This window comes from Peromyscus leucopus, chromosome 15 (assembly GCF_004664715.2).
Source record: "Peromyscus leucopus breed LL Stock chromosome 15, UCI_PerLeu_2.1, whole genome shotgun sequence".
Classification (NCBI taxonomy): Eukaryota; Metazoa; Chordata; class Mammalia; order Rodentia; family Cricetidae; genus Peromyscus; species Peromyscus leucopus.
The window spans coordinates 26,599,484-26,612,336 of record NC_051076.1 but is presented as its reverse complement, the minus strand read 5'-3'; the positions used below and the strand labels follow the sequence as shown (position 1 = coordinate 26,612,336).

The 12,853-nt window shown below is 40.8% G+C and overlaps 1 protein-coding gene across 1 annotated transcript in view; it reads left to right on the top strand.

Annotated features, from left to right (window-relative positions):
- Window positions 1-514: 514 nt before the first annotated feature.
- Window positions 515-12,853, top strand: part of LOC114690704 (SLAM family member 5-like) — a 36,494-nt gene continuing 24,155 nt past the window's right edge. The window contains exon 1 of the mRNA XM_028865586.2: window positions 515-652. Coding sequence (XP_028721419.2) covers window positions 607-652 — 46 coding nt within the window. The 5' untranslated portion in view covers window positions 515-606. The remainder of the gene's footprint in view (window positions 653-12,853) is intronic.

Sequence of the window (12,853 nt, the reverse complement as noted above, 5' to 3'; positions counted from 1 at the left end):
TGGTGTTCTCTCCACTCAGCTGGTCTTGTCTCACTAAGGGCTACATGTAATTCAGTCTTAGAGACAAATGATGCCCATTCATGAGTTGGGGAGTTACCTAGGGGATGGTGGGTCAGTGGGAGGGACACAGTGCTTATGGACAATTTATTCTTGTGATTCAAAAAATAGTTAACCCTTTGGCTAACAATGCTAATTCATTCTGCATATTTGTGTCAGCTAAATTGTCAGTTCCTTTCAGAAATCTCCAACTCACCCTAGATGGAGTACATGCCTCCCCTCTCAGAGGTCCTTGTATTTCTTGCTGCTGCAACACATATCACCATTTGTTGAAATTTCCTGTGTAATTATGGATCCCTCCAAAAAGGATATAAATAAACCCCACAAAAGGAAAGCAGTCAATTACTTTATTACTGCTGAATAATTAATTAATTAACAGTTAACAGGCTAGTGGGCACTGTGGTCATGCAGTGGAAAACACTTGTAAGCACAGCAAGAGCAAACGCTTCTTAATCAGCTCACACTTCCTCTCTCAAGCTTCCGGAAACACCACAAGTGAAATAAAGAGTCTCCTAGACTTCTCCTCGAGAAGACTCCAGCCTGCCGGAGATGGCTCAGCACCACCTGTGGATCTGGTTCCTTTGCCTGCAAACCTGTAAGTTCTGAGAATTAACTCCTCCTTTCCCCATAAAACTTTAGAAATTATGCTTGGGAATGCATTGACATGTGCCTTTGATCTATTTTCAGCAGCACATCCTGGGTTGCTGTTTATATTATACTCACAACATTTAACTACAGGAAGGACTTAAGATCCAAACTATGTGCTTTATTTCATTAAACCAATAAACCAATCACCTTCCACTTGATAGTTCAGTTCCTAACTATGCCTTTGATTCCTGATACTCTCTCCTCCTCCCCATGATCCAATTTGTTGGTGAGGCTTTCCACCAAAGTATTTATTTGACATAAGTTTTTCATTTCCAGTGTCATTTCAGTTTGATTTTTCTTTTGCATTTCCGTCTCTTTATTTAATTCTCTTACCTTAGCTGGTCTTGTCTCCATAATATGTCTGGGACATAGTAGGCAGTTAATAAAATGTTTAGTTGGATAGTTAATTAGTTAATACTAGGCACCAGAATCATATAATGGAATGCAATAGCAAGTAAGATAAGAACCAAGATTCTTGTTTTTTATTAAGAAATTTTATTATTCATTTTACATACCAATCACAGATCCCCCTATTCTCTCCTCCCACCCCTCCAGCCTTCCCTCCCACTCCCCATTCCCTCCTATAAGAAGGTAAGACCTCCCTGGCACATTCAGTAGAGGCAGGTCCAACTCCTGCCCCCCATCAAGGCTGTACAAGGTGTCCCACCATAGGTAGTGGGTTCCAAAATGCCAGCTCATGCACCAGGGATGGGTCCTGATCCTACTGTCAGGGAGCCCCTTATGCAGATCAAGCTACACACTGTCTCGCTTATGCAGAGGGCCTAATCCAGTCCCATTCAGGCTCCACGGCTGTTGGTCTAAATTTCATGAGTTCCCACTAGTTTGCTTTGGTTGTCTCTGTAGGTTTCCCCATCATGATATCGATGTCCCTTGCTCATAGAATCCCTCTCCTCTCTCTTCAACTGGACTCCTGGAGCTCAGCCTGGTGTTTGGCTGTGGATCTCTGCATCTGCTTCCATCAGTTACTGGAGAACCAATGCTTCTTTTTATTTTCTTTTTTTTCCCCATTTATTGAAAATAGATTCTTTGCTCATACAATATGTCCTGATTACAGTTTCCCCTCTCTAAACTCCTCCCAGTTCCTCCCTGACTCCCCTCCCCTCCAGATCCACTCCCTTTCTGTCTCTCGTGAGAAGAAAACAGGCTTCTAAAGATAACAAGCAAACATTACAAAATAAAATATAATAGGAGGAAACAAAAGCCATCACACTCAGGCTGGACAATGTAATCCAAGAGAAGGGAAAGAGCACAAGAGCGGACATAAGAATCAGACCCATTAGTTCAACACACAGGAGTCCTGTAAAAGACTAAGCTGAAAGCTATAACATATTCGCAGAGGACTCTGTGCTTGCTATGTCAGTCTCTGTGAGCTCATATGAGCCTTGCTGAGTTGACTCAGGGAGCCTTGTTCTCCTGGTGTCCTTATCACTTCTGTCACTTATACTCTTTCTGCCTCCTACTCCGTGGGGTTCCCTGAGCTCTAAGGGGAGGGATTTGATGGAGACTTCCCATTTAGAACTGTGTGTGTGTTCCAAGGAACTGTGTGTGTGTTCCAAGGAGACTCTCTCCTCATAATGTCTGCCTCTGTGGGTCTCTGCATCTGTTCCTGTCTGCCACAGGAGGAAGCTTATCTGATGAATGTTAAGAAAGGCACTTATGTATAAGTAGAGCAGAATATCCTTAAGAGTCATTTTCTTTTTTTAAGACAAGTAGTGTTTGATTTTACCCTAGGTCTCTGGGCTCTCTAGTCTCTGGGTCACACAAGCAGTGTCCAGTATGGGTTCCATCTCATGAGTGTGCTTTAAGTCAAATCAGACATTGGTTGGCCACTCCCACAAGTTCTCTGCCCCCATTGCCCTGGCGTGTCTTTCATGCGGGACAGATCGTAGGCCAAAGGTTTTGAGGCTTTGTCAGTTCTTACTTTCTCCTTTGGTAGCCTGCAGAGTCCCTTCCTGTACCAGAGACAGTAGAACATGGGGGTAAAGGCTCCACATAGGCACCAGCTAGGTTTCTCCACGACTTGTGTTGGTGTTAGCCTCCAAAATGGGGCCCCACTATCAGTTTGTGGAGAGAAAACCCTTGTCTTAGCAACAGCCTGGGTCATTTGGGGATTTCCATGGGACTCTCTAGTCCAACAACTCAGTTAAATATAACCCAGTCCTAATACTGGAAGCCTCATTTGGTGACAAGAGATGGCCAGTCGGGACCCTATCTCTCCAATTATCAGGAGGCCTCATTAGGATTGCCTTCATATATTTTAGAAAGTTTCCACTACACTAGATTTTCATGTTATTCCTCAAATGCCCCTCAATTCTAGCTGTCTCTCCCTGCATTCCCTCCCTCAACCCTTTCTCCCTTCCCCCTTCCCAATAGATCCTCCCCTCCTGTTTCTGTCCCAACTCTGTGCCTAATCCGCCCATAAAATCCATTTTATTTTCCTCCTCCCAGAGAGATTCATGTGCCCTGCTCTTTTACCTTCCTCTGTACCTAAACTCTCTGGGTCTGTAGATTATAGGTTGGTAATCATTTATTTAATGACTAATATTTGCATATAAGTGAATGCATACCATATATCTTTCTGGGTTACCTCACTCAGGATGATTATTTTCTAGTTCCATCTATTTGCCTACAAATTTCATAATGTCAAGTTTTTTAAAAGCTGAGAAATACTCCATTGAGAAAATGTACAATTTCTTCATTCATTCTTCTCTTAAGGGACATCTTAGGCGGTTTCTTGTTTTTTGGCTATTATGAATAGAACAGCAATAAACATGGTTAAGCAAATGTCCCTGTAGTCATATGAAGCATCTTTTGGGTATATGACCAAGAACAGTACAAATGGATCTTGAGGTAGATAGATTCCCAACTTTCTGAAGAGCTGCTATATTGATTTCTATAATGACTGTATAATTGGCACTCCCACCAGCAATGGATAAGCATTCCCTTTATTCCATATCCTCTCCAACAAGAGCTGTCACTAGTGTTATTAATCTTAGCCATTCTGACAGGTATAAGGTGGAATCTCAAAGTAGTTTTGATTTGCATTTTACTGATGGCTAAGGATATTGAACAATTCTTTAAGAGTTTCTCAGTCATTTGAGTTTTCTCTATGGAGAATCCCCTGTTTAGATCTGTAGTCCATTTTTTAAACTGGATTATTTGGTTTTCTGATACCTGGTTTCTTGAGTTCTTTATATATTTTAGATATTAGTTCTCTATTAAATGATAAGTTGCTAAAAGTCTTTTCCCACACTGTAACATGAATTGCTAAACAGTCTTATTAATAAAAAAAAAAACTCAGAGCAAGATATTGAGGTGAAAGCTGAAAGATCAGTGGGACAGAACAAGCCAGCCACAAGTTCTTACTGCTAGGAATTCCTCAGCCCAAGCAAGCTACTTCCTGTATACTCACGCCTATATACCTTTCTGTGCCCTGACATCTTACTTCCTATCTCTGCCCAGCTACACCACTTCCTCTTTCTGCCCAGCTCTGTCACTTCCTGTCTGTCTGTACAGACCTCCAGACCTCTATGGTTAACAAGTGCTAGGATTAAAGGAGTGTGCCACCAAGCCTGGCTCTGTTTCCAGTGTGGTCTTGAACTCACAGAGATCCGGAATAATCTCTGCCTCCTGAATGCTAGGATTAAAGGTGGATGCTACCACTACCTGATCTCTATGTTTAATATAGTGGCTGGCATTTCCCCCTGATCCCCAGGCAAGCTTTGCTAGAGCACAAATAAAATATCACCACACCATTCTGTAGACTGCCATTTTGTCTGAATGAAAGTGTCCTTACAGAAATTTCTCAGTTTCATAAAGTCCCACTTATTAATTGTTGATCTTAGTGCCTACATTATCCATGTTCCATTCAAGAAGTCTTCTCCTGTGCCAATGAGTACAAGGGTATCCCCTACTTTCTCTTCCATCAGTTCAGTATATCTGATTTTTATATTGAAGTATTTGATCCACTTCGACTTGAGTTTTGTGCAGGGTGATAAGTATGGAATTATTTGCAATCTTCTACATACAAACATCCAGTTACACCAGAACCATATGTTGACTATGCTTTCTTTTTTTTTCCATTGTATAACTTTGGTTTCTTTTTCAAAAATCACCTGTCCATAAATCTGTGGATTTATGTCTGGGTCTTCAATTCAATTTTATTGATCAACGTGTCTTTTTTATGCCAATACCATGCTATTTTTATTACTATAGCTTTGTAGTATTACTTGAGATCAGGAATGGTGAGATCTCCCTCACAAATTTCTTTTATTGTTCAGGATTATTTTAGATATCCTGGAGTTTTTTGTTTTGTATTGTTTTTCCATATGAAGTTGTGAATTGTCCTTTCAAGTTCTGTGAACAATTGTGTTGGAATTTTGATGAGGGTTGCATTGAATCTGTAGATTGCTTTTTGTAGAATGATAATTTTACTACGTTAACCCTACTGATCCATAACCATGGGAGATTTTTCCATCTTCTGATATTTTTATCTATTTCTTTCTTCAATATCTTACAGTTTTTAATCATACAAGTCTTTACTTGCTTGATTAGAGTTAACCCAAGAAGATATTTTCTATTATTTGAGGCTATAGTGAAAGGTGTTGTTTCCCTGCTTTCTATATGAGAGCTACTGATTTTTGTGAGTTAATTCTGTATCCACCTACTTTGCTGAAGATGTTTATTACCTGTAGGAGTTCCCTGGTGGAATTTCTAGTGTCACTTATGTATACTACCATATCATCTGCAAATAAAGATATTGTGGCTTCTTCCTTTCCAATTTGTATACCCTAGATCTCCTTTAGGTGTCTTACTGCCCAGGTATGGAGAAAGTAGACAAGCTTGTCTTGTTCCTGATTTTAATTGAAATCCTTTGAGATTCTCTCCATTTAATTTGATGTTGCCTGTGGGCTTGCTGAAAACTACTTTTATTATGTTTAGATATGTCCCTTGTATCTCTACTCTCTCCAGGACTCTTATCATGAAGGGGTGTTGGACTTTGCCAAAGGCCTATTCTGCATCTAATGAGATAATCATGTGGTTTTTTTTTTCTTTCAGTTTGTTTATATGGTGGATTACATTTATTGGTTTTTATGTATTGAATCATCCCTGCATTTCTAGGATGAAGCCTACTTGATTATGGTGGATGATCTTTTTGATATGTTCTTGGGTTCATTTTGCAAGTATTTTATTGAGTATTTTCTACAAGTTTCTTAAGAATATACTTTGATTATCTGGAATTCCTCAGGTGTCTGTTTTTATGCTTCCCCTTTTCATTTCTGATTTTGTTAATTTGGATATTCTAGCTCTGCCTTTTATTTTGAATAAGTGCTTGTCTATCGTGTTGATTGTCTCAAAGGACCAACTCTGTTTCATTGATTTTTTTTTGACTTGTTCTCTTTGTTTCTATTTTATTGATTTCAGCCCTGAGTTTATTTCTTGGCATCTACTCCTCTTGTGGGTGATTACCTCTTTTTGTTCTAGCACTTTTAGGTTGCTGTTAAATTGCTAGTGTGAGATCTCTCCAGGTGTTTGTTTGTTTGTTTGTTTGTTTGTTTTTAGGCCTTTTAGAGCCACTTTCATTGCGTCCCTTAAGTTGGGTATATTCATTTTCCATTGGAATCTAGAAAGTCTTTCTTAATTTCTGTCTTGGTCTATTTCCATTCAGTAGACAGTTGTTCAGTTCCATAGGTTTGTAAACTTTCTGTTGTTTCTGGGTTTGTTTGGTTTGTTTGTTTGTTTGTTGTTGTTTATATCCAGCTTTAATCTATGGTGATATGATAAGATATGGGGAGTTATTTCAATTTTCTTGTATCTGTTGGGACTTGCTTTATATCCAAGTATGTGGACAAAGCTCCATGAGGTGCAGAGAAGTAGGTGTATTCTTTTGGGTGAAATTTATTGTAAATATCTGTTAGGTCCATTTGGTTTATAATGTGCTAGTGCTATCATTTCTCTGATTAGTTTTTGTCTGGATGACCTGTCTGTTGGTGAGAGTTGGGTATTAAGGTCTCCCACTATCAGTTTGTGAGGGTCAATGTGTGACTTAAGCTGTAGTAGTGTTTCTTTTACAAACTTGGGTACCCTTGTGTTTGGGCATAGTTGTTAACAATTGCAATGTCCTCTTGGTAGATGTTTCCTTTAATGAGTATGTAGTGTCCTTCCCTATCTCTTTTGATTAGTTTTCATTTGAAGTCTAATTTTTCTGATACTAAAATGACTACACTAGCTTGTTTCTTAGGTCCATCTTCTTGGAATATCTTTTTCCATCCCTTTACCCTAAGATAATGTCTATTTTTGACATTGGGGTGTTTTTCTTGGATGCAGCAGAAGGATGGATCCTGTTTTCATATCCATTCTGTTAGTCTGTATCTTTTTATTGAGGAATTGAGATCACTGATATGAGAGATGTCAGTGACAAATGATTGCTGATTCCTAGTCTATTGTTGTTGGTAATGATGGTAATGGTGGTGGTGGTGATGGTGTGTGTGTGTGTGTGTGTGTGTGTGTGTGTGTGTGTAGGTGTGTGTATTTGTCTGAATATGCTTGAAAGATTAGCCAAGTATGGTGATATACATCTTTAATTCCAGCATTTAGGAGACAGAGGCAGGGGAATTCTAGGCCATTCTGGTCTACATATTGAGTTCCAGGCCAGTCCTCTAGACATAATGAGACCCTGTCTCAAAATCATATATATGTTAGCTAATTCTGTTGCTGTGTTTTATACTTGTGTTTCATTCTTTTTAAGAAGGGTCTGAGTTCTGTTGTACAGAGATCCTGGACAGGACTTGGTTGTTTGTGGGATGGATCAAGGAAGCTAAACAGGCAGAAAAATGGTAGCAGTTTGAGCTTGAGTACAGGCTATTGGGGTTCTGTAAAGGAAACCAGGGATGAGATATTCAGTTTGTCAGGGATCCTTAAGACAGGGAGTGAGCCTTGTTTTCAAAGAAGTCAGAAGTATGGATCACCCTAAGTGTACCTATGTTTCCCCTCTTAGGGTTATTTTACAGATACTTCCTGAGAGCACAAGAGCAAGATATGCTCTAGATTCCTCCTGCTGCTGTCCCTGGTAGAGTGGTCCCCGGTAGAGTGGTTCAGTGTTGGGCATGGTCCTGCTTTCCTGCCCCTTCCCAGCAACCAGAGCAACGAGATGGCCAAGGCTGAAGGATAAATGCATGTAGACATCTCCATTTTCCCTGGAATCACTGGTTCAAGGAAGTTGGAGACAGTGAATCATGACTTCTTTGTGCTGGAGAAGCTTTTTTAAAACCAAGACTTCCAGTCTTATGCTCTGATTCAATGTTCTCATTGCTTAGTGAACTCTGTGACTGATTGTCCTCCATGTGTCCTAGAGCCACATAGTCAGCCTCCAGGGACAGACCATTTTACAGAAGAGTCCACCACCTTGCTTCTTGCTCATTCTCTCTACAAGTCTTTTCTGTATTGATTTGATTATTTTCCTTTCTCCTCTCATTTTTGTATCTATTTGTTCAACCCTTCCCCTTTGATTTTTCTCCTATCTCCCATCAATAAGAGCCAACATTAACCATGTATGAGGCAATCACTATATGTCTGACGTAATTCTAAGTCCTCTACAATTACTACTTTGTTCAATCCCATGATACCCTATAAGATGGGTAGTACTAATAAGCCCATTTTCAGATGACAACATTTATACACAGACACTCAGAGGTACTTTAGTCAAAAAGTGAGGAATTTTTTTTTATTCAAAGTTTAAGTATGTGCTAATAGGAAAAGTACTAGTGAAGCAATGGATGGCCATGTCCCCACCTGCTTGAGATTTTGTGTTTGATTTAGATTTCTAAAGTATTGATTCAGAGTAACCTAAATCTTAATAAAGATGACATAAAGTAAAAATATCTGGAAAAAAATGGTATGCTGCTGTGCAGGTTGTTGGTGTCTTTAAAAAAAAATGTGACATAAGAATTTCTATAGTTATGGAGAGTGACATAGGATTTCTGCTACCCAGTCCTTCCCTGCCTCATTGCTCTCAACATCTCTTGACTTATTTTGACTAATTATAACTGACTCTTATCCGAGTGTTGTGTACTCATGCTGTGCCTGTTCATCCTCCCAGCTCTCAAATTTGGAGGGAGCTAGTCACACTGTTAACCCTGGAATGGAGAACAAAGAAAAAAAGATAGTTTAGCTACTGCCCCACCCCACCCCCAAACAAGAACAAGAAATGCTTACTTAAAGAGCCACAAAGAAACAACGGGTGGCAATGAGTGTTAAGCAATATTCAACTGTCCCTACTTCCTCTCTAACATAACCTCCCACCTCACCCCAATGTCACCAACCTAAAGTATTATTTTAGTCCCTTCAACAATGATTATTTGTTTGGTGAATATTTATGAGTGTGGTGTGTGTGTGTGTGTGTGTGTGTGTGTGTGTGTGTGTGTATGAGTATATATGCCCATGGACACAAGTACATATGTGTACCTGCATGAGGAGGTCATGTCTCTCTTGATTCCTTTCCACCTTACTTTTTAAGACAGGTTCTCTAGTTGAACCTGGAGTTCACTGATTCAGCTAGGTTGGCTGGCCAATGAGCTTCCAAGGATCTGCCCGTCTCTTCCCCGCTCCACTCCCCCATGGTGCTGGAGATCTGAACTCAGGGCCTCATGCTTACTAAGCAGTTGCTTGACAGACTGAGTCATCCCTCCAGCCTCTCATTTGTTTCGCATTTAATAAGCAATGCAGTGGTCAGGATATGCCAGCCCACAGATACCAGCTTGTTTAGCTCTCATGACCCTTCTTTATTAATTAATTTATTTATTTTACATCCCAACCGCAGCTTCCCCTTTCTCTTCTCCCACTCCTTCCCCCTACCTCCCCTTCACCACCACCCCTTCAACCCACCCCTCCTCTGTATTCACTCAGAAAGGGGTAGGCCTCCCATGGGCATCAGCAAAGCATCTCCTGACACTTTTATGAGGTCAGTGTTATTCCTAGTGCCATAGTAAACCTGAGGAAACTGAGGCATGAAGGAGTTGCTAAGTTTTCCTAGGACTGATGGCTAGTATCACATAACACTGGTAGTCACATCCAGGAAGTCATGTTCTTAAACAGTAGGTCAACAGTGACTTACAAAGGAGCAGGCCAAGGAAGGTCCTCAAGGCAAGACCTTCTGAGGGTCTCTGAATTCCTCCCCATTAGTACACAAACTGGAGAGATCTGTCACATCATCTAGTCCTCAAAGTACCTAAAAATGACAGCTCTGCTTGGTTTCATTTACCAGCTTAGCTGTTCAGTACATTCTTGGGTGTCTAGCTAGTCAGCAATGAAGGGAGCAGACAAAGGCACCTTGGCCTAAGAACTGCCATTTTCAGACTCCGTTTTACCTTTAGGGTAAAATAAAGTTCAGGTTCCCAAGCCCTAAGGGAGCTGAGAACTTTCCAATGGCTGACCAATCTCCTCCTTAGATGACAAATAGTCTGCTATGTCCCTTAGTTCTCTAAAAACATTATGGCTATTCCTAACAACAGAAAGAACACATGAATCTGATTGGTTGGAATGAAAAGCCCCCATTTTGTGTCAATTGACAGTGATGGAACACACGAGGAAAGTCCCTAATCTTTGACTTCTGATTGTGAAAATTGTATCTGTAACTTGGCAGCAAATGTTTGTGATTTTTGTGCTTACAAACCCACTTCTGCCCCTGTTTGGGGCTGGTGGGAGAAACAAGGCTCCCGAGGTTCTGTCCTGAAGCCCTGGTTGTTCAGTGACTGTTTTATGTAGTGACTTATTAAAGTCTTTGGAACCCATCAGTGTTGTCTCTCTCCTTCCTCGTGGATCACGAGGGACTGGGTGTAACCAGCAATAGAGCCTGGCATGGAATATGTTTCTTAATCTGCAGTTTGCGGCACTCTTGCTAACTTGTGGGTCCCCATTCTATAGTTTTCTATGTGGATTTTCCTTTCAAACAGAGCAGATATTCCAGTAGAAGGAAGCTACAATTGGCTGACTGACCCTTCTTATTAATCTGTTTAAACTCTGACCAAGACTGAGAGACCAGTGAAGAGTTTTCAGTTTTGTTGTCAGATTTTCCATCTTGTTTTATCTCATATTTCTATTGATAAATGAGAGGGTGATTGTACCTATAGCAAGAAAAGGTATTCATGTTTATTCTCCGTCCTCCCCACAAGAAATACTTAAAAACCATCCACTGGTTATAGGAGAAATATTAGTGATGGAAACAAAGACTCTGCATTAAACGAGGCTGTGTTCAGGGAAGGAGGGATGATGATAAATTAATATACATATTTGAGACTTCAGTAGTGTTGTCTGGCACGAAAACAAAACACAAGGAGTGGGCTGCTTGAGCACTGGTGGTCAGGTGTTAGGACACAGTCCATGGATGACGCTGTGTGAGGAGAATCATGAGTGCTTGTAAGAAAACAGCACAAGAGTCTTGTGGTGTCAGTCCTCCAAAGCACAGGATTGTTCTTGGAATGTGCTCTTGTGCCCCTCCTAGGTGTAGCAAATGGGAGTGGGTTTGCTTCTAATGACCTGTTGCATTGACTGTAGCTTGTCCTTGTAATGATATGTAGCCTGAACTTGTGTGAAACTTGCTTACATGATGGCCTTGCTTAAAGCTCAGAATAAAAATTATCTGAGGCTCTAAATAAACTTAGCTATTGCATGAAACGTTAGTCTGCCTCATTTTTAGACTCCATTGTTCCAGGTCCCAGTGCTGTTAGAGTAGTGACAGTCAGGAAAGCTCCTTCTGATGGGAGGATGTTAGAGTCAAGACCTACATAAGATGAAGGAGTGCTGGAGAGTCAGCTAAGAGAAGAGAACAGAGCATATACATGCTCAGAGATGAAGTGCTCCTGGTCTATATGGCTGTTGGGGGAGAGAAAGGACGGAGGTGAGTGACTGAGACCTGATCTGGCAGGAACCAGACGACGGTGAAGTGTGTGAAAGGCAGCTAAGTGGTTTCACAAGCCCACCAGACATGGTGTAAGTTCCTCATAGGACTTAAGACATCCACAAGGAGACAGTCCAGCCCATCAAGTTCTCAAACTCTTTTGTCTGTTTATTCTTTTTCAAATGTCTTTTCTCACCATCTCTGTCGTCTACTTCCAGCAGCAGCTTTTGACAGCTACTTATTCATGAAATGTGCATTTGTAAAGTCCACCCACAGACACGGAATATATCATCCAATGAACCGCAGATCACTGTCTAATCCATGAAATGATCTGTCACGACAGGAGAAGTACTCCAGCCTAAAGAAAGAGGAAGGCTGCCTTTTACAAAGGGTCTGTGCACAGTGCTCTGACCATGCTGGTGTCATCCCACGATCTCTGCTCCAGACTCCGTCTTCCTCAGAGCTACCTAAAGAGTCACTGCAAACAAACTTTTACCACTTGTTGTAGTTTGAATATGCAATATCTGCCCCCCCACCAGCTCCCAAATCTCATATGTTAAAGCCTTAGTTTTAATCTGCTGGGCTTTGGGGAGTGATCATATTACAAGGGTTCTAACTTCACCCATGGGTTAATCCTTTGATATATTCTAAATCTGATGACAGTGGTGGGAAGTGATAGAAAGTAGGAGATGGAGTCTAATTAGGGAACGTTGATTACTGGAAGTTATGTCCTAAAAAGGGAGACCTTGTTTCCAGACTCCTCTGTTCTTTCTCTGGTTACTGGGTACCATGAGAAGAAAAGCCAGCCTCTGCCACATAATTCTTGCTGTGATATTCCATCTTGCCTCAGCTTGTAACAATGGAGGCAAGTAACTAAAAACTATAAACTTGGAGCCAAAATAAATCTGTCCTCCTCTGATGTATGTTATAGGTTCTCTCACAATGGAATCTGAACAGACATCATTCAAACCTGCCTCAGTGGTAGCCATTTCTAGTCCTTGTTTCTTCTCTGTGGTCTGCCTCTCCCTCTTCCCTTTGTGGTCTACTATATGGGAGTTTGAAGATGAATCTGGTCAACTGATGTTGCAGCTGTAGTCTTCACACTTCTTGACTTGGATCCCAGGGTTTCTGAAACCATTTGGCCTGTTTCATCAATCTCTTGTTGGCTTATAAGACTGTGTCTCAAAGTTTTCCCATCGAAATAATTGAAACTACCATTGGATTGTCTCACAT